Consider the following 21,728-nt stretch of genomic DNA (forward strand, 5'->3'; position numbering starts at 1 on the left):
AATTTCTCGGTCCTAAGACATATATTCTCGGTCCTAACATATTTCCTCGGTCCTAACATATATTTTCTTGGTCCTAACACATATATACTCGGTCCTGACACATATTTCCCGGCCCTGGCCTATATTTCTCGGCCCTGACACATATTTCCTCGGCCCAAATACATATTTCTCGGTCATAACAAATAAATCATCGGTCATAACACATAAATCATCGGTCCTAAGTTTCAGATTTGCCTCGGTCCTAATTTCCAATCACGTGGGTGCTTGGTCTTGGTCAGGACCGAAGGCATTTAGTCAAATATGCATTTTAGGGTGTGACAACTATAGTGTTTGGTCGACCTATTTAATCCTCAATGTTAAAGTATGTAATGTCATAACCGGTTATCTCTTTTATTTATTTTTAATAAAAATGAGAACCCCATAACTTTGGAAACCCTTTCGCTATTAACACCATTAGCAGCACTTTTATTTATTTTTAATTATATACTAATCTCCATTCTTTTAAAAGGTGGACAAATTTTTTTTTTTAATTTTCTTTATATTTCTGTTTCTATTTCCTCTTCTCCCATTAGATTTTTACTCTCTCTCTCTACTTCCTCCTCCGCGGTGGTTTTCAACGGAACCTCCGATTACCCCGATCCGACGTTCCAACTCACAATACCGGAAACCTAGTTCATCTCACCAGATCCGTTCGCTTTTCATCCAATCTATTCTTCAGATTCGACCACCATCAAACCCCTACACCTGATTTGTATTTGCATTTTCAAATTCAAATTCATGGCCAAGGATTTCAACATCCCGCCGGTCATTTTCCCGGGAGGCGGAACCCCCGCCGCAAGTGTCCAACAGCGGCGGCTTCCAACTGCTCCATTCCAACCACCACGATCGGCTAACTCTAGCATCCCGTTCATGTCATTTGATGTTGGATCCGCCGCTGCATCCACATCCTTCACGACGCCTCAATTTGGCAGCAGCAGCAGCAGCGCGGTCGGAATCGGAATGGGATTCGAATACGAGCCGCCCCTACTAGAAGAACTTGGGATAAACACGAAACAAATCTGGAATAAAACAATTTCAATCATAAACCCGATCAGAGTGAACGCGGATCTCCACGAAGACGCTGATCTATCAGGCCCTTTCTTGTTCTTATTGGCTTTCGGTCTATTCCAATTGCTGGCAGGGAAGCTGCATTTTGGAATCCTCTTGGGATGGGTAACCATGGCGTCTCTGTTTTTGTATGTTGTGTTCAATATGTTGGCAGGAAGGAATGGGAATTTGGATGTTTACAGATGCTTGAGTTTGATCGGGTACTGTATGTTGCCAATGGTAATGTTATCGGCGGTGGCGTTGTTCCTTCCTCAAGGCGGCGCTGCAATTTTCGTGATGGCGGGGATTTTTGTGATTTGGTCGACGAGGGTTTGCACCAGGCTTCTGGTGGAGCTTGCATCCTGTGGGGATGAACATCGTGGGCTTATTGCGTATGCATGTTTCTTGATTTACATGCTATTCTCGCTGTTAGTGATATTTTGAGGTTGGTCTGTCGTCTTTCTTACACTATACTGATCAATATAGCATTTTGAGTATGCTCTCTTGTGCATCTGTTTAAATTATCTATTGGAAAAGAGCTGCCTTTCTCTTGCCTTCTGAATTCATGTTATGAAATTTATCTAATTTTAACCATGGGGAAAGGAAGTGACTTTAGGTTGCTGTGGGGAAAGGAAGTGACTTTAGGTTGCTGTGGGCTAAGGTTTCTCATGTATGTTTTTTTAGAAACAGATGTTTGTATTGTCTTGTACAACAACATTAGTCATGAGTAAGAAAGAATTCTTATGTTGAAGATGAATGTTAAATGTGAGTGTTTTTATTTGAATTTTCATGTGATTCAATATTTTGGTGTTTATTTGGTAGACAGTTCTTATTTCTTACTTACTATGTTTAAATTGACAGTTCAACCTAAGTTTATGTGAGTTGTTTATACTAGAATTGTTAACTTAGAAACTCATTTCATATTTTAACATGGGAATTTGATTTTAGAACATCTGGTTCTAGTGTTGCTGTATAGAACCTATTCTGATTCGGCTCGATTTTATCATGGCGGATTTGAATTGGTGTTATTTAGGAGTGAATGCTACCTTAGGAAGGAGGTTTATTTGTGAAATTGAATTCTCTTATATTTGATTCCATTAGATCTTTTACTTGTAGGTCTTCACTAATTGTATGATTAGATAGTATTCCATATCTTTTTAACAATCCATTTACATATTTCTCATCTCCAAATGTTAGTTTTTTTGTCTGGGAAGTTTCAATTTTTCCAAGAATTACAGGTTGTATTCTCATGTCATGTGAACCTCACGATAGGGAAATAGAATGTGGATATTGAATGAGAAGGAAATGGTTGAAGAGTGTTTTTAATTCATTCCTTCCTTTCCTCCTTGATTTAGAATCATCTTTGTACAGCATTAATTGCACTTTACTAGCAATTTTTTAACATTCCATTTCATGTTAATTCATCATTCTTAGAAGTTAGATCTACCAATTAATAACAAATATTCTAAAGCACTTTATTCTCATGATATAAAAAGTATGTATAATTTAGACAGATTTCACAAAACCACATAATTGGCACTGCTAAAATTGTAAAGGTGAGAAAGATGGGATATCTGAGCCTCCCTAAATTTGCTTATTGGTTTAGAATGAAATTTACATTTGGTTATTGATTCTAATCTAAACTTTATAACTAAATTAGGGGAGAAAAAAAACTTTTTCACTTTTTTTTACATGGGGATGGCAGCCCAATTTTCGGGGCCAGTTCCGCTCTCGTGAAGTTATGTATATTTGCGAGCGCAGAATTTAGAAAATGCCGAGGGAGTGTTTAAAATACAATTAAATCCGGTTTTAAAAAAATTTATGGAGGAAACACTTGGATTTAGTATTTTTTTTTATAAATTTATAGAGGAAAATAGTAAATAAAAATGAAAAAAAAAATTATAGAGTCATGTCACTTTTTTACCGCTAAATAAATTGTTTGTATGTTTATGTGAATTTAAAGGTGTAACTTAGACCTTCAAGGAATAAAATTACATAAATTTTTATTGAATATAAGTGAGTTCATAAATGAATTTGGAAACAATAAAAAAATATATTCGGATGAACTTTAAAAATAATATATGTAACTAAATCTATAAAATATGATTTATAAAAATTATGGTACTAGCTACGTATAAATAATAATATATTACTAGGATAGTGGTAACAAGATTTGAATATCTTCGACCCTTAGTCACATTTTATTTATTTTTAAATTATATTATCATTATTATTGAAAGAGTAGTATATGCTACCTTAATTTTTATAAAATATTATTTGATTATAAAGAAAATAAATAAATTTAAAAGATTAAAAACTTATAAATTATAAATACACTCTGATAATTATATCGAACAAATCCTAACAATATAACTAAAATCCAAATAATTATAATCAAATTATGTATAATTAAAAAAAAAATAGACATATCTAACATGTATAGTGTATACAATGTCCTAAGAATCCCTTTAAATTTCATCCTTATTACCTCAATTCAAATTGTATATATATATATATATAAAAATATTAGGGATAAGCTTGAGGTGGGCTTAAGCCCCCCGTCCAAGCCTCCACCGTCCCTTTGCCCAATTTCGTAATAATATATCATATATATTAAATTTGAAACTAAATATAATTTGAAAAAAATAATAATTAAATTTATTTAAATAAATTATTTTAATATAATATTTTAGAATATATTTAATTATAAATATATTAACAAATTTAATAATATTTATTTATTCAAAACGATACTTAATACTTTTGTTATTGTAATCTTAAAACTTAAAAAATATTTAAATAAAAGTTATATACATATATATATATAAATTAAAAACTTGAATATATTATTATTATTATTATTATTATATCTGAATAATTATGAAAAATTAAATATATATATATATATATATTTACATTATATAGTGAGAAATAAATGAGAGTAACAAATATATTTTAAATTTATTTTTTTTATTATGGTGAGTGATAAATTTTATATTATACATTAAAAAAATGAAGAGATTTTTTTTTTCTACCTTAATATGGAAATTGGCAAGTGTGTTTTTTATATTTATTTTTATTATTTGAATTTTTATATTTATATAATTATTATTGAAGTGAATATTTATATATATAAATATTATATTGAGAAATAAATAAAATAATATTTTTTAATTATGGTGAGATATATTATTTTTTATTATATATGAAATATATATATTTATAAAGAGATAATATATATATATATATATATTATATAAAAAATAAATTAGTATAAAGAAGATTAATATTTTTTTCGAGCAACTGGTTTTATATTTTTATATATAACGGTTATAACCTTTGAAATAAAATCTTAGAAAGCCCAGCCCATTTGTTTTTCTGTATGAAACTCAGGCCCATTTGTTTCCACGAAAGCCCGGCCAAGTTCTTTTAGTAAGAAAGCCCTAATCTCAACCTTAATATAAGGATATATATACTTAGACACGGTTACAAACAATTGTCCGAGTAGAGTAAACCCTAGAAGCGCCTCATCTCCTTTGTCTGCAGAAGCTAGCCATGGTTATAGATGAATACATGATTTTTGTCTGCATTTCTCCCTTTCTTTTATGGATTCGTTTTCTGAATCGATTTATGTTGATTTCTATAGGCTCCGAAGAAGGAAAAGGCTCCACCAGCGTCCAAACCTGTCAAATCAGGTGGAGGGAAGCAGAAGAAGAAGGTGAGTTGTTCGATTTAAGTTTTCGTATACTTAGAAATCTTAAGATTGTCTTTGTTGTATTCGTAGTAGTCTATTTTCATTCATGTTGAAACTTGGATCGATTATACTGTTACTTAAGAACATCAATGGGATTGAATTGAATTTCTGAACTTTTTCGATAAACCATGTTTTTAATGTGTTTGGATACCAATATTTTTTTTTCAACATATATGTTTGCAAATGAGATGGTATTGAAGGTAGTATTCTGATTTTTATGGTTGAATATACGTAGTATGAGATAACAATGTTATGAATTCACTTTAATTCCGAGAATGCAATTTAGCGTTGTTGTTGTCTACTCAATATACTTTTTCTTTGTATTATTAATGTCAAGACTGCATCTTAATCGTTTGATATGATGTCTGATATATACTAACTCAGTTATAGTTAATTTTGTGTAAACCCTAGTTTTCAATTAACTTCTGATAGATGTAAATCCTTTAGCTACGAGTTGGGTTTTAGAACAACGTTGAATAGTCATTTTGATGCTGAATATATTCATGTCAATACCCTAGTTTTGACATTAGTTCTTGTTAGATACATTAATCAATCTTGATGAGTTTCTGCTCTTGATCTTATCTGATTGGATTTGATGATGAACAATTGCAGTTTGTTATCTTCTAACATCCTTTATATGTTTTTCTATAGAAATGGAGCAAGGGTAAGCAAAAGGAGAAGGTCAACAACATGGTCCTTTTCGACAAAGCAACTTATGATAAGCTTCTGACTGAAGCCCCCAAGTTTAAGCTTGTAACTCCTTCAATCCTGTCAGACAGATTGAGAGTATGTATTATCTCTTCTTACATATTTAGAACTCCTGGTTGATCAATAGAATCCCCCCATAATTCTTGAATATTATGTTAATGTAAATATAACTTAGATACATCTTACATGATATTTTGATTTTGTTTAATATAACGTAAATATGTTGTTGAACAGGTCAATGGTTCTCTTGCACGCAAGGCAATCAAAGAACTGATGGAAAAGGGTTTGATCAGATTGGTATCTTCACACTCCAGCCAGCAGATTTACACCAGAGCTACTAATACTCAGTAGATGGAATTTTGTTATTGTTCCTTAATATGGTTTGTTTGTGTAATCTTTAGCAGTATTCTATTTTCTGCAGTAATGAACCTGGATTTTTGTTTACAATTCTATCACAGTTTATGAATATTTTCTTTCCCATATTTTTATTTTTAACATCATTTTATGACTTTTTATTTATCCATCTATGATATCCTTAGAATTTAATTTCCTAACAATTGAGAATGACTTCCATTCTTTATAACCCAGTTTTTTCTTGTCTTTTAAATCACAATTTTTGAGGTAAAATTCTTGTCAGTCTAGCAGGTCTTTTATGGAATGTTGATATATCAGTGCCTGTTATTATCTTTTATTGCATTATAGTGTCAAATCATTTTTCTTGTTTAATATTGATATTGATTAGTAGGTTAAGTTAACTTATTAAATAAATCCAATAAAGTGTCTCTGTTTATAAGGAAAATTAAACTTTTTTTCTTCGTTTTTTCTGTGTATGTAGTAATCATGATGTATATTTGATGTTGTAATGGTCGGCTTGGATACTTTATTCTTTAAGGTTTACAAGTTATATGATACAAAATAGTTGTAAATTTAAAAATGCTTTTATTCGTGTGTCAAGGGCATTAATAGGAATTGAAGCTAGAATTTTATGCAATATGGTTAATGTTAAAGCTTTTTTTTAAATATCTTAATGAATTTTTCTGGTTTTATTTAAATAATCTAATAGATCAATTGTTTATTGACTGTGCTGTCATAAACTTTATGGGTGACAAGACCTCGAATCCTCACACGAGAAATCTAGAAAACTAAATATATGGAATATCTATTATATTGCTATTATAACATTTTATAAATACACTTGTAATTCATTTTTTATATCACTTTAGTTTTTATTTCTTTATTTAATTCGATTGGTCATAGATTTGCTGAGTGATTGACAATTTCTTAAGTTACTGGTGATATTTTTGTAAGTTGTTTATGTGAAAATTCAAATTATCTGAACGGACTAAATTTGAACAAAAAAATATCCAATCTTATTATATAAAGTTTTGATAAGATACAAATAAAATATATATATTTAGTCGATTATAACTAATTTGATCAATTTTAAAAATATAGTTAATTTTATAATATTATAGAATATTAATTATTTATTATATATATCTTATACACAAAATATTACTTGTTCGTTTTTAATAACGGTTGAAATGAAAGTTGAAATCTGGATATTGGTGGAGTATGCTAACTTCCTATATTCTAAAAGATATATATTCTAAATATTATTTATTCTATCAAATGTAAAGTCTTAATATCTGATACAAAAACAAAATCAACCTAATAAGATCCTCGATCTCCAAATATGCTGGTAATATTTTAGATTATGTTTGTGTAACAACATATGTCATAATGTCCTAAACTTATTCCGATTTTTCTCAATATATGAGAATAAATAGATAAATGAAATGAGTTTTATATTTTTAAAGAACTTTAGGTTTCATTTTAAATGTATTGTCATACTCGGGGGTTTCATTTTGACAATCCTTTAAAGATTTTATTCATTTTAATTTTCACATATTCCATCTCATCAGTCTTCACTCCTCGATTAAGATCTCTTTTCATTCTGGACTGAGTTCTTTTTCCTATTGTTGCTGCTGCTTAATTTAGCGTAGAGCACACACATCCTTCTCCTTCCGGTCCCACTCTTCTTCTTTCTCTCTAGATCTCTCGTTTCCGCTACCTCAACTCACGGAGGGTTCAAGGTGATTATCAGTAACTAGAATCTTCAAATCTTCAAGTTATATTTTGCAGATCGGTCAGCTAGTGTCGCGTTTCCGATCTTGCAACCATGGCGGCAGCAAATGCTCCGATCGCCATGCGAGAGGTCCTAACGGTAAACAGCTTCTCCTTGAACACACGATTGTAACTCTTAGTTGTGAAATTCTTGCTATAACTTGTCTAGTGATTCAATATCGAACTTCCTAGATCCGTAATTATGCTGCTACTTTATTCACATGTCATGAAGTCTGTATTACTTTATCATTGCATTCATCTTCTATTGATTGATATCTGGAGCTAATTATAGTGAAGGAAGTTTTATGATCAATTTATTGGGGAGTATTGACTGTTAATGTTGAATTTTGTGATGATTTCAGTTGCCTAGCTTGGGGATCAACCAGCAGTTTGTCACGTTTACTCATGTCACTATGGAATCTGACAAGTATATATGTGTTCGAGAGACCTCACCTCAAAATAGCGTTGTTATAGTTGATATGAGTATGCCAATGCAGCCATTGAGGAGACCAATCACAGCAGATTCCGCTCTCATGAATCCGAATTCCAGAATTTTGGCTTTGAAAGGTTTTAATCATTATGTGTTACACATGAATTTTATTTTATTCTGAGTTACTTTAGGCTTTATTTACTTTTTAATCTTAGAGGTCTCATTTCCACTTCGGTTTTTCATTTTCTTATCTATATTATATCTTATTAATTGTATATTGGCCTATTTCCTGTCTAACATTGGATCACAAATCAGGATCTTCTCTGCCTCTATTTGTGCATGATTATGTAGCTTTACTCACTTCACTACTATAATCGTCCACCACTTATAATGGTCTATAAATGTAGATAGTTTCCTACTCTGGTTCATTTATTCAGGTTATTGCTCTTTATTTTTTGTTTATATTTTAGATGTATGCAATCACTTGAATGAATGGAATACATGGGAGAATACATAGTTGTATGGGACATGCACATATGAGTCTGACTGTCTTGGTCTTAAAAGTGTCTGAGTTCGATCCAGTGCTATCATATTTCTAAAAGATGCTCTTATATATGTTGAGAATTTTGTAACATCAACCAAATTATAAAATGTTACTCAATCTACATACCTTCTCTAAGGGAGATAAATGTTTATCAAATTATGTATATTTCTTTCAGTTTTCTGAATATCTAGTTTCTTTTGTGTGCCTTCAGCTGAACAATTTATTGTATATTTGTAGCTCAAATCCAAGGAACTACTCAGGATCACCTGCAAATATTTAACATTGAGTTGAAAGCTAAAATAAAATCTCACCAGATGCCCGAGCAGGTGAATAACTCGTTATAGATTTATTCATTTCATATTCATAGTTACTTGCACTTGAAGCTGGCCTTGCATGCTGGTTATTCACATTGAAGCCGTGTCTTTCTAATACAACATAATAACTGGAGAATCTGACAAAAAATTCAAAACTCTATATAGTTCATTGAAAATAGGACTACTGTGTTGAATTAGAAACAGGTTGTTCAACTGTTCTATTTATTTTTTGTATAAGCAGGTTGTTTTCTGGAAATGGATTACGCCAAAGATACTGGGACTTGTGACACAGTCTTCTGTATATCATTGGTCAATTGAAGGTAGCATGTTTTTTTTACTTGAACGCACAGTTTTTATGCTTTCAGTTCTGAAGTTTACTTTCTCAACCCCCCATTACTGAAACTGTGATTTTATCATGACACTAATCTAACATCCTTTTGCTATCTTAGGTGAGGCTGATCCAGTAAAGATGTTCGACAGGGCAGCAAATCTTGTGAGTAATCAAATAATCAACTATCGATGTGATCCAGCAGAGAAGTGGCTGGTTCTGGTTGGAATTGCTCCTGGTTCACCTGAGGTATCTTACTATCACACAAAGCTTATATTTCTCCTTTTACAACTGTTCTCATTTTTATATCCTACTTAGAGAAAAATCCTCTATAGCCCTTTTCTGGAAAAGTCACTTGAATAATATATATATGCTCCTGCTAATTTTATGTCATATCTTGTTATTGCCTGCTTTAGGTTGAATTCTAAATTACTTATCCATTGATAATCTGTGTCTGTGGTGATCTTGCAGAGACCTCAACTTGTCAAAGGAAATATGCAACTTTTTTCAGTGGAGCAGCAGAGAAGTCAATCTCTTGAAGCTCATGCTGCGGCATTTGCCTCTTTTAGAGTGCGTTGCTTCCTTAAACATTTGAATGTAATTTTGTCTATTCACATAAGTGTTGACTTTTCTTGTTATGGATTACAGGTTTCGGGGAATGATAAAGATTCTATTCTCATTTCTTTTGCGACTAAGACCATTAATGCTGGGCAGATAACTTCCAAGTTACATGTCATTGAACTCGGTGCTCAGCCAGGTTTATTGACTCTTCTGTTTTTCTATTATTTTCCCCTTAGTCCGTTTCAGATGTTGGAAAACTGATTGTCTATGTTGAAGTAGGTTTGCAATTTATATTAATATTTTCTGTTCTAGCTGTGTTATTATTCAGTTGCAATTTGTTATGTTATCTTGATTTGCAATTTGTTTCATGTGAAGTTCTCTTTAAGATGTATAATGTATGGATTTGCCTACAGGGAAGCCATCTTTTACAAAGAAGCAGGCAGATCTTTTCTTTCCTCCAGATTTTGGGGATGATTTTCCAGTGGCTATGCAGGTAATCATGTGTCTGTTTGTTTTACATTTTATGTAGTTTCTGAAATCATTATAATTCTTTTGGGCCTCTTACAGATCTCCCAGAAGTATAGTTTGATATATGTGATCACCAAGTTAGGACTTCTGTTCGTCTATGACCTTGAAACTGCTACGGCTGTATACAGAAATAGAATAAGTCCAGATCCTATCTTCCTAACTTCAGAAGCTTCTTCAGTAGGTGGTTTCTATGCTATCAACAGGAGAGGACAGGTCTTACTTGCCACTGTAAATGAAGCAACCATAGTGCCTTTTGTCAGTGGACAGGCATGTTAATTTGCTTATCATAATTGTACATAAGATTGCTTTTCTGAGTGCCTTCCATTTTGTTTAAGAGGATATTGATATCATTTTCTGTTCAACAGTTGAACAATCTGGAGCTTGCTGTTAATCTTGCAAAGAGAGGAAACCTGCCTGGTGCTGAGAATCTAGTAATTACTATATCATTTGCTATGTTGGATAGTATTCTGGTTAGATTATCCTTGCTCTAGATCTAGGAAAAGAACAAATTTACTCCTAAACTATTCAAAGCAGAGCAAATTTTCCCTTAAAACATTTAAAATGGCAACCCATGTTTTTTCTTAATTAATTAGAGCAATTTCTCCGTCAATTGGTAAAGTTTCAGGGTGATTTTGACCTCTTAAGGGAGAAACATGAATTAAGAAGTTTTATAGGAAATGTTCCCTTTGAAAAATTCAGGTCAATTTGCGACTTTGTTAACAGTGACAAGTTTGCTGTATGGTACCTAGATTTACATATCTTGGCAGAAACACGAGGATGTTTCTCAGTTGGTCCATGTACTGGAAATAGTTAAATTTTTTTTATTACTTGCACTTCTTGCTTATTATGGATACTGTTGTTACAATTGGCTGGCAACTGACTCACTTTACCTTATTGAAACATCTCAGGTTGTCCAGCGCTTTCAGGAATTGTTTGCTCAGACGAAATACAAGGAGGCTGCTGAGCTTGCAGCAGAATCTCCTCAAGGAATTCTCCGAACTCCTGACACAGTTGCTAAATTCCAGGTCTATATTTTATGCAACTCCATGCTTTTGTGACTACATTTTTCTTTTGTTTTCTGCATCTTAACCTTACCTTTGTGGCTTAGTTTATGAATTACAAGGAAAACTGCTTATGTTACCTACTACCTGGTTAGGAGCATATTCATATTGATTTAATGGTCGACCTAATGTCTAGATGATGAATGGATGTTTTAGTCTTTTTCCCTTATCAGGAGAATGCCTTTGAAAAACAAGCAAAAACAGGTTCATCTTAACTGCGACTTGAGTAAAACATTTTTAGGAGATTGATTTTGTTCATTATCTTTCTCTCCCTCATTTCTTCTTTCATTGGGTGAGAAGTGATGCAATTCTAGTAACCCTATTTGTATGCTGGGGTTCAATGTTCGTCCTTTCTTCCTGCAAGGTTAATAGATACAAATTATATTTAAAAGGAAAGAGATGGTATTAAGGGTAGAGTTGTAGCATTCATTGTATTGGTTGGAACAGAATCATATATGGAAATAGTTGATACTTGTTGTTACATACAGGTAACAGCTTCATCATTCCAATTAGGATATTCTTGTTTTGCTGTTTGATAGGAGAATAAGCTGCATTAATGTTTCACTATCTCATATGATTATGTTCTTATGCTTTAAATGTAGAGTGTTCCTGTGCAAGCTGGGCAAACACCACCTTTGTTGCAATACTTTGGAACCCTATTGACGAAAGGGAAGCTTAACGCATTTGAGTCTTTGGAGTTATCACGCCTTGTAGTTAATCAGAACAAGAAGAATCTGTTAGAGAATTGGTTGGCTGAAGATAAGCTTGAATGTAGTGAAGAACTTGGAGACCTTGTCAAGGTTTTAATTTGAAGCTGGAATTTACTGTCAAATATCCTATTGCTAAATCCTTGTTGCATTTCCAAACGTTTTCACTTTACAAGCATTATCATTTCTCCACAGACTGTCGACAATGACCTTGCACTAAAGATATACATTAAAGCCAGAGCGACCCCTAAAGTGGTTGCAGCCTTTGCTGAACGCAGGGAGTTTGACAAGATTTTGATATACTCCAAACAGGTTCTATATTCCTTTGACCACATTTTCACTGGAGGTTTTATTTTGTGCCTGTCGATGTGACTGAATATGTGCTTCATTTGCTGATCTATTCTTCCAAAGAATTGAATAGCTTTCTAAATGCCAAACTTCATTTTTTGGTCAAAATACCAAGTGGGGACCTAAAGTTTTGCGATATATGCAAGTTTGGACCTAAAGCTTGACATATATTCAAATTAAGTCAAAATTAACAGTGATTCTTAAAGGTGTTAGAATAGTAATAGAAATTCCATTTATATCTTAAGGTTTTAGAAACATTTAAATTTGGTCACAGTTTAATATTTTTCAAAATAAGACTCATTTTTAGTAGCCTAGGTTCCGATTGACTATCTTGTAAGAACTTATGTTCTAATTCGGTATTTCAGCTTATTATTTTTTATTTCTAACACAATTTTCTCTATGCTATATTGTTGTTTGGTTTTCTATGTAGGTTGGATACACACCTGATTATTTGTTTCTTCTGCAAACCATTCTCCGTTCAGATCCTCAGGTATGATTTTAACACTCAATATTCTTCTTGGAGTGTTGATCTATCATCAAGTTTACTTTTCTAGCTCATGTTCATGTTGTAATTTTAAATTGTTGTATTTGGCGGATCCAGGGAGCTGTTAATTTTGCGCTAATGATGTCCCAAATGGAGGGTGGCTGTCCGGTGGATTATAATACAATAACAGACCTATTTCTTCAGGTCCAGTCACGCATAAGATTTTTTTTGTATTTCACTAAAAGTTCCTTATTTGTCCTACTGAACTTTTGTGCCTTTTTCATTTCCATTATTTATCTGGCAACCTAATTTAGCATGTGTATGGTCCTTTTTTTTTTCCAGAGGAACATGATACGCGAAGCAACTGCTTTTTTGTTGGACGTCCTGAAACCCAATCTTCCTGAACATGGCTTCCTGCAGACCAAGGTTACTTGTCCGGACATTGTACAATTTGTATAAATTTGTTTCACATACTATTCTATTGTTGATTGTTTTTCTGCCTAAATAGGTGCTTGAAATAAATCTTGTTACCTTCCCCAATGTGGCTGATGCTATCTTGGCAAATGGAATGTTTAGTCACTACGACCGTCCACGAATCGCTCAACTTTGTGAAAAGGCTGGTCTTTATGTGAGGGCTCTTCAGGTAAAAAGATTTTTTAAGTATTTATTTGTATTAATACCCTCTTATAGTTATGTTTCAGATAGTTGTTCAAGTGATGTTTTTCTTTATATGCAGCACTATTCGGAATTGCCAGATATTAAACGAGTCATTGTCAATACTCATGCAATTGAGCCACAGGTTTATGTTCTCTATATCTAGTCTCGTTGTCCTGTGTGGTCAGTATCTGTAAGGCCTTTTCTAAGCTTTTGTTTACTTTCAGTCCCTTGTGGAATTCTTTGGAACTTTGTCTCGGGAATGGGCTCTGGAATGCATGAAGGACCTTCTGTTGGTGAATCTGAGAGGAAACCTTCAGATAATTGTGCAGGTACTTCTGGTGTTTTTATTTAAAAGAATGCTATTCAAAGTATACAAGTTTTCCAACCATTTAATTTGCAGGTTGCCAAAGAATATTGTGAACAAATAGGGACAGATGCATGCATAAAATTGTTCGAGCAATTCAAGTCATATGAAGGATTGTACTTCTTCCTGGGATCATATTTGAGCTCCAGGTGACCTCTTAGAAAGGTTTTTTCTTGTTTCATTTGGAATTTTGTTATTATTCACTTATACTTGAAATTCTGTCTGCAGCGAGGACCCTGACATACACTTTAAATACATAGAGTCAGCTGCAAAGACTGGACAAATCAAGGAGGTTGAGCGTGTGACTAGAGAATCAAACTTCTATGACGCTGAAAAGACGAAGAACTTCTTGATGGAAGCCAAACTTCCAGATGCAAGGCCTCTTATTAACGTATGTGACCGTTTTGGTTTTGTCCCTGATCTCACACACTACCTATATTCCAACAACATGCTGCGGTACATCGAGGGTTACGTACAAAAGGTACAATTTATGCTAATAGTATTTGGCGCGTTTCAATTCGCTACGAAGGTTATGGTCAGTAGACTGATTTTCAAAGTTTGGAGTAGGTAAACCCAGGAAATGCCCCCTTAGTTGTAGGGCAGTTGTTGGATGACGAGTGCCCTGAAGACTTTATTAAAGGATTGATTCTCTCTGTTAGATCTCTGCTTCCTGTTGAGCCACTGGTGGAGGAATGTGAGAAAAGGTATGGGTAGATGTTCTATTTTTTTTCATAATTTAATTCAAAATCTCATGCTTAAACTGTGATTTCTAGGAATCGGCTTCGGTTGCTCACTCAATTCTTGGAGCATCTTGTGAGTGAGGGGAGCCAGGACGTTCATGTTCACAATGCTCTGGGTAAAATCATAATAGACAGCAATAACAACCCAGAGCATTTCCTCACTACCAATCCATACTATGATTCACGAGTTGTGGGTAAATATTGTGAGAAGCGTGATCCTACCCTTGCTGTTGTTGCTTACCGACGAGGACAATGTGACGATGAACTGATCAATGTGACAAATAAGAACTCTTTATTCAAGCTACAAGCTAGGTATATCTTGATTCTGTTACCCTAAGATTTTTGAACGAAAAAAATAGTTCTGTTCCAAGAAATTTATCCAGCTGTTGATTAAAATTTTCAGGTATATAGTTGAAAGGATGGATTCTGATCTTTGGGATAAAGCTTTAGTCCCTGAGAATGAGTTTAGAAGGCAACTCATTGATCAAGTTGTTTCCACTGCATTGCCTGAGAGCAAGAGCCCAGAGCAAGTATCTGCTGCAGTCAAAGCTTTCATGACTGCTGATCTTCCTCATGAGTTAATTGAGCTTCTTGAAAAGATTGTTCTTCAAAACTCTGCATTTAGTGGAAACTTCAATCTGCAGAACTTGCTTATCTTGACAGCCATCAAGGCAGATCCATCTAGAGTTATGGACTATGTTAATAGACTGGAAAATTTTGATGGACCAGCTGTAGGAGAAGTTGCAGTGGAAGCACAACTCTATGAGGAGGCATATGCTATCTTCAAGAAATTTAACTTAAATGTCCAGGCAGTGAATGTATTATTGGATAATATTAAAAGCATTGTCCGAGCTGTTGAATTTGCATTCCGCGTCGAAGAAGATGCTGTATGGAGTCAAGTGGCTAAGGCTCAACTCAGAGAGGGATTAGTGAGTGAAGCAATTGAATCATTTATTCGTGCTGATGATGTCACACAGTTCTTAGATGTGATCCGGGCAGCTGAGGATGCTAATGTTTACCATGACTTAGTGAGTTACCTCCTGATGGTTAGACAGAAGACCAAGGAACCTAGGGTGGATAGTGAACTCATATATGCTTATGCAAAGATTGATAGGCTGAGTGAAATTGAAGAATTTATTCTCATGCCAAATGTTGCTAACCTTCCAAACGTGGGTGACCGTCTGTACGATGAAACTTTGTATGAGGCGGCAAAGATAATATTTACTTTCACTTCAAACTGGGCAAAATTGGCTATCACTCTTGTAAAGCTCAAACAGTTTCAAAGTGCTGTTGATGCAGCACGAAAGGCAAATAGCTCGAAAACATGGAAAGAAGTTTGCTTTGCTTGTGTTGATGCCGAGGAATTCCGTTTAGCTCAAATATGCGGCCTTAACATCATTGTTCAGGTAAAATGTCTTATGTTTCGCTCTAAAAGTTTGTAGCTTGGATATGTTCCCCATTGAGACCTATTGTTGATTCCCAATTTTGGACTTGCCAATAACAAATTTTGAAGTTTATTCTTTTTAAACCCTTAGATGTGGAGGCAGCTTCTTCTATTTCAATATTTGGGCAGAAAAATATGATTTTTGTGTTGTGAAAAATTAATTTCTCATTATGCCTTATGGTTTGGATTTCTATGTGAACTTGCTAGGTGGATGACCTAGAAGAGGTCAGTGAGTATTATCAGAACAGAGGATGCTTCAATGAGCTAATATCACTTATGGAGAGTGGCTTAGGGTTGGAACGTGCACATATGGGCATCTTTACTGAGCTGGGTGTCCTGTATGCAAGATACCGTCATGAGAAGCTTATGGAGCATATCAAGTTGTTCTCAACTCGTCTCAACATTCCTAAGCTTATACGTGCTTGTGATGAACAGCAACACTGGAAAGAATTGACATACTTGTATATACAATATGATGAGTTTGATAATGCTGGCACAACTATAATGAATCATTCTCCTGAAGCCTGGGACCATATGCAGTTCAAGGATGTTATTGTCAAGGTGGCTAATGTGGAGCTTTATTATAAAGCAGTGCACTTCTACCTGCAAGAGCATCCTGATCTTATAAACGATGTTCTCAATGTGTTGGCACTTCGCGTTGATCATACCCGTGTAGTGGACATTATGCGGAAGGTTTCTTTTTGTTACTTATATTCTTTAAATTAATGAATTGTTATTCCATTTGATTGCACATTTTTGAGAAACTATTTCCTTAATGGAAATTCTGTGCATTCAGGCCGGTCATTTGCTGCTTGTGAAGCCATATATGGTTGCAGTTCAGAGCAACAATGTCAATGCTGTCAATGAAGCTTTGAATGAAATCTACATGGAGGAGGAAGACTATGACAGACTTCGTGAATCCATTGATCTGCATGATAACTTTGACCAAATTGGACTTGCCCAAAGAGTAAGTAGTCTTTTGTGAATTGTACAATGTTCTCTATTATGGGCCTTAGTTCTGAACCATATGTTCCTTTGATCAGATTGAGAAGCATGAACTTCTTGAAATGAGACGGGTTGCGGCTTATATTTACAAGAAGGCAGGTAAATGGAAGCAGTCAATCGCACTGTCAAAGAAAGACAATCTTTACAAAGATGCAATGGAGACAGCCTCACAATCTGGTGACCGTACACTGGCAGAAGACTTGCTTGTCTATTTCATTGAACAGGTAAGAAATTATATCAAGTATGTATAAACATGGTTTATGATGAGGTAGGAATATCAAGTCACCTTGCTTGATGTGATGGATACTACCTTTACCCATGACCTAGTGTCTGGTGCATCATTCCATGTTGTGAACTTTTTCATGGGAGTTTTAAGCATTGTAAGATTATACTTTTTAAAAGTTTTATTCAATGCATATAGTCAACTCAAATAAGATAATAAATGCTTCAGTTACTTAAATTTTTCTTAACTATGACATATATCAATTATGTGTGCCATATAATATGTTCACCATAGGGGTCAACTATGCATGTGCCGCAGAGCTAGACTTTCATTTTTCTCGTTCTTGGAAAAGGAACATGTTCTGAAATTTATGGTTCTTGTTTTACTTGAGTGTTGAAGAAATTTTGGTGGAATCTTGGCTGATGCAAAAGATGTGTTAATGAGCTATTAAGTGATGGTTTTACGAGGATGTGCTATTAGCATGGTGGTCAATATCCCCCTTTTATTAGAGGGTTTGGAAATGTCATTGGGTAACTAATGGAAGGGAATATTTTAACGTTATAATTATTATATTCGAGTGGGATATTTGAGCCTCTTGCAAGTTCAATGGGTTAGTTTTTTTTTTGAACTTTAGGAAGGTAGCATGACCCCCACAATCATGGACCCCTTTAAACTTAAGGTGTTTATTGGGAGTCGAACCTAAGAATTTAAGGTTGTGCTTGAGCTATCCTAATGAGTTAAGACAATAAAATATTTAATGTGCTATTTTAACCTTTTGAGCAAGTTCATTGGGCTACTTGACATTTTCCTTTGGATTTCCATACGACTTAAAACATACTTTCCGAAAATGTAGATTATGTGGTCTGAAGTATACAAAGTACATTTTTGGTCCATGTAACAACTGTCTAGTCAAGTTTTGGGTATTGTAAAAAGCTACAAATAATTATGCTCATACCTTCTTTTGACTCATACCTAGACGTGGCATGCCATAATTATGCTAACTGTATTAGTAGTTTGCATTTGACATTAATTTATTAATTCCTCTTACTTGATTTATTGTCCTTGTATGCTCAGAAACATCATGGTATGCTATTTTACTTATGTGCTCAATTCTTCTACTTGTGCAGAAAAAGAAGGAATGCTTTGCTTCGTGCCTCTTCGTTTGTTATGATCTTATCCGTGCAGATGTTGCTCTTGAACTTGCTTGGATTAACAATATGACCGACTTCGCATTCCCATATCTACTTCAGGTGAGTGACTACTTCCTGTTGCCACATGTAAATGAGATAGGAAACCGAACAATTGGTTAACCTTAGATGATTGTTTATAACTTTTCCTTATTAATTGTCAGAATTTGATTTTATGTTAGTGGTATTGGTATCATTCACTGACAAAATATTTTTTTTTAATATTTAAAATCTAGGGTCAGTTTAAAAGAAGAAAAGAGTATTAGACTTTTTGTTGAGTGTATTTATTATACAGAGTGGTGTCGTCCATGGTGACTAATATTACTCTCCTTCATGTACATGTACAGTTTGTCAGAGAATACACGGGTAAGGTTGATGAGCTGATAAAGCATAAACTGGAAACTCAAAGTGAAGTAAAGGCCAAGGAGAAGGAAGAGAAGGACGTGATTGCTCAACAGGTTATTTTTACACACTTCAAACAACTTAAAAGTTCTTCAGTAGTCATGTTTTCTTGATGCAAGCCCCACTTTGAAGTCCTTTCTAAAAATTGACTTATGGTGCAGAATATGTATGCACAATTACTTCCTCTTGCTTTGCCTGCACCACCTATGCCCGGAATGGGAGGAGGTTTTGCTCCTCATCCACCCATGGGCATGCCCCCAATGGGTATGCCTCCAATGGGAATGCCGCCATTTGGCATGCCACCAATGGGATCATACTGATAGTAGAGAATGACGATAATTATAAATATATATATACAAAAGATTTTGGCAGTCTACGTTTGCTTGCTGGAATTGTTTGCAGTACAATTTTCGTCGCCCGTGTCGTGAAGCCAAAGCAAGTCATTGTAATAATAATAACCTCGTTTTCAATTGTTGAGACATGGGATGATTGTGAATTTGATATATAAACACAACTCTTTGTAATATTCTTTTTTCGCTTGTGTACTTCTCTAGGGGGAGCTAATATTTTATTTGTTTTTGGAAGAAGTTTGGTTTAGACGGCAGCTATGGACTGATCCGATTTGTATTTGTAGTTATTATAGAATAGGAATTTGTGCTCAATACTCAAAGCTGGATATTTTACTTTTTCATTCTTTTTTATTTTATTTTTTATGTTTTATCTCATTATATCCATATTAAATTACTGTTTTTTTTTTTTTATAGTAAACTTCCATTTCTTAAACAAATAAATACCAATAATCTCATAATGCAGTACATCTGAAAGCATTAATTAATTAATTACGAAACAAGTGAGAGTGAGATAAAAGAAGTTATAAAGGAAATGGAATTTGACCAAATCCATCCGATATCAAACCAATACCAATTTGATCCGATCCCAATTCACTCCAATCGAAGCCTTCCGTAAATCCAAGGTAAGACGAAGAACCATAACCATAATCACCGCCAACAACATTCTGTACATTATTATAATAATTATTATTATTAGATTGACAATACTCGTCGGCGGCGGCCAATCTAGCGGCGGCGGCGCAATTCTCCAGTTTGCCTCTTGCGACAGCCAGATCTTGCTGGAGCTCCATCATCCTCTGCTGCAAGAGAGCAATAGCGCCGATGCATCCATAAACAGGATCGCTTAGTCTAACCTCAGCCTCGTAGACGAGAGAATTAGCCGCGTCCTCGCGTCGGTCCTCGGGAACTTCAGCAAGGATTTTTCCGACGTTGCTGGCGCCGAAGACCTTATGAACTTTAGCGAACTTCTTAGGCTCGTCGGAACGGAAGTAAGGAGCGAATAGACAAGCGTCTGTGCATTTCCGTTTGAGAAACTTGCAGGCCGCGCATGATGAACTTGAGCGGGCGACTTGACTTGTAGTAGCTTTCATCACTCTCAACTCTCAATTCTCAATTCTCACTTTCAGATAAGGTCTCCTTATAAACTCTATATATAAATAAATAAATATCCATAATCATATGAGATGTATATTTTAAAAATTAAGTAATTATGTCACATCCATCTTATTATTATTATTATTAATTTTTTTATCCTTGAATAAAATACAATAAAATGATTAGAACCCCCATCCCATTTGAAAATGAATCAATTTCTGGTTACATAAAGATTTAGAGACACCTAAACCACTAACATTTCTCAAGATCTTAAGTTGAAGCCTTGATAGAAGGAAGGGGCAGAGGACATATATGGAAATTCACATATAATAGTTTAATGTGATGGATCACTTTGTGCTACCTTTAAGGGAGACCGGCCGGGGTCTAGAGTGTGATCAAAGCTCACCACAATATCAACAACAATAATGGTTCTGGCCACTCATCATACAAAGAAAACGACGATAACTTGCGTGAACCATTCGTGAGGCGGACCCTACCCTACGATAACCAAAAACACGCTTACAAAATGGTTAGTTATTCATGTATAAAAAAAGAATAATATAATTAAATTATTTTGTTGTGAATTTATGTTATATTTGAAATAAAAATGGAGATTGATAATAATGTTTTAATTGAAAAATGAATAGTGATTGATTGTTATGTCTATCTTAAGGAAATTTTCATAAAAAGATTGATGAATAATTATGAAGAGAGGAATGGGACCCATAACCCATCCCTCAAGCATTTCAATTGACAAGATATATAAATGATAGTAGGCGGCCACAATCCATCCACATGTCTATGGAAATGATAGTTCATCACTCACAAAAGAGAAAGAGAAGGATCCCAATAATAATAATGAATTATTTATTTTATTTTAAAATGTTAAAACAATCTTATCTCTCCAACCAAAAACGTTTATAAAAATTAAATTTGAAAAAGTATATAAATAAATACATCTAAATTTAAATTAAAGGTTCATACTATGCGCTTGTTTGATAATTTACAAGAAAAACCAATTTTGAGATTAAAATACTAAACTAATTTTTCATTATGAAATGAATAAAGTGATGATTGAAAATATTTAAAATAACTCTAAAACCCAAAAAAAACAAACACTTTTAAAATAAAAAAAGAGTTTACAGACTTTTAGAAAATAAAATTAGTTGGGTCAAGGACAACGGATAATATATATACAATTTAAGATAAACTTAAATAAATAAATAATTATAGATAAACGGAATGAATGAATTTAAATTTTGTCTCTTTTTTCTTTTAAAT

The 21,728-nt window shown here is 33.9% G+C and overlaps 4 protein-coding genes across 4 annotated transcripts; 3 read left to right on the forward strand and 1 right to left on the reverse strand.

Annotated features, from left to right (window-relative positions):
* Window positions 1-566: 566 nt before the first annotated feature.
* On the forward strand, window positions 567-1,638 carry LOC124931013 (protein YIPF5 homolog). The gene has a single exon (XM_047471395.1). The coding sequence runs from the start codon at window positions 778-780 to the stop codon at window positions 1,528-1,530; it is 753 nt and encodes a 250-aa protein (XP_047327351.1). The 5' UTR covers window positions 567-777; the 3' UTR covers window positions 1,531-1,638.
* Window positions 1,639-4,556: 2,918 nt separating this feature from the next.
* LOC124931772 (40S ribosomal protein S25-2-like) lies at window positions 4,557-6,048 on the forward strand. The gene is made up of 4 exons (XM_047472325.1): window positions 4,557-4,644; window positions 4,733-4,804; window positions 5,492-5,626; window positions 5,783-6,048. Exons 1-4 carry the CDS (start codon window positions 4,642-4,644, stop codon window positions 5,897-5,899), a joined length of 327 nt encoding a protein of 108 aa, XP_047328281.1. The 5' UTR covers window positions 4,557-4,641; the 3' UTR covers window positions 5,900-6,048.
* Window positions 6,049-7,478: 1,430 nt separating this feature from the next.
* Window positions 7,479-19,690, forward strand: LOC124928691 (clathrin heavy chain 1-like). The gene is made up of 30 exons (XM_047468947.1): window positions 7,479-7,775; window positions 8,038-8,242; window positions 8,887-8,975; window positions 9,205-9,283; window positions 9,413-9,540; window positions 9,763-9,861; window positions 9,940-10,048; window positions 10,266-10,345; window positions 10,420-10,647; window positions 10,746-10,811; window positions 11,289-11,405; window positions 12,044-12,241; window positions 12,344-12,460; window positions 12,927-12,986; window positions 13,098-13,184; window positions 13,323-13,406; window positions 13,489-13,623; window positions 13,717-13,779; window positions 13,862-13,966; window positions 14,038-14,150; window positions 14,230-14,482; window positions 14,569-14,705; window positions 14,775-15,053; window positions 15,145-16,147; window positions 16,393-16,878; window positions 16,982-17,152; window positions 17,229-17,414; window positions 18,541-18,663; window positions 18,948-19,058; window positions 19,164-19,690. Exons 1-30 carry the CDS (start codon window positions 7,731-7,733, stop codon window positions 19,320-19,322), a joined length of 5,115 nt encoding a protein of 1,704 aa, XP_047324903.1. The 5' UTR covers window positions 7,479-7,730; the 3' UTR covers window positions 19,323-19,690.
* Window positions 19,544-20,508, reverse strand: LOC124928692 (LOB domain-containing protein 21-like). Its single transcript, XM_047468948.1, has one exon. The coding sequence runs from the start codon at window positions 20,441-20,443 to the stop codon at window positions 19,874-19,876; it is 570 nt and encodes a 189-aa protein (XP_047324904.1). The 5' UTR covers window positions 20,444-20,508; the 3' UTR covers window positions 19,544-19,873.
* Between the last annotated feature and the right edge of the window lie 1,220 nt (window positions 20,509-21,728).

The sequence above is a fragment of the Impatiens glandulifera genome, chromosome 3 (genome assembly GCF_907164915.1).
Source record: "Impatiens glandulifera chromosome 3, dImpGla2.1, whole genome shotgun sequence".
NCBI lineage: Eukaryota > Viridiplantae > Streptophyta > Magnoliopsida > Ericales > Balsaminaceae > Impatiens > Impatiens glandulifera.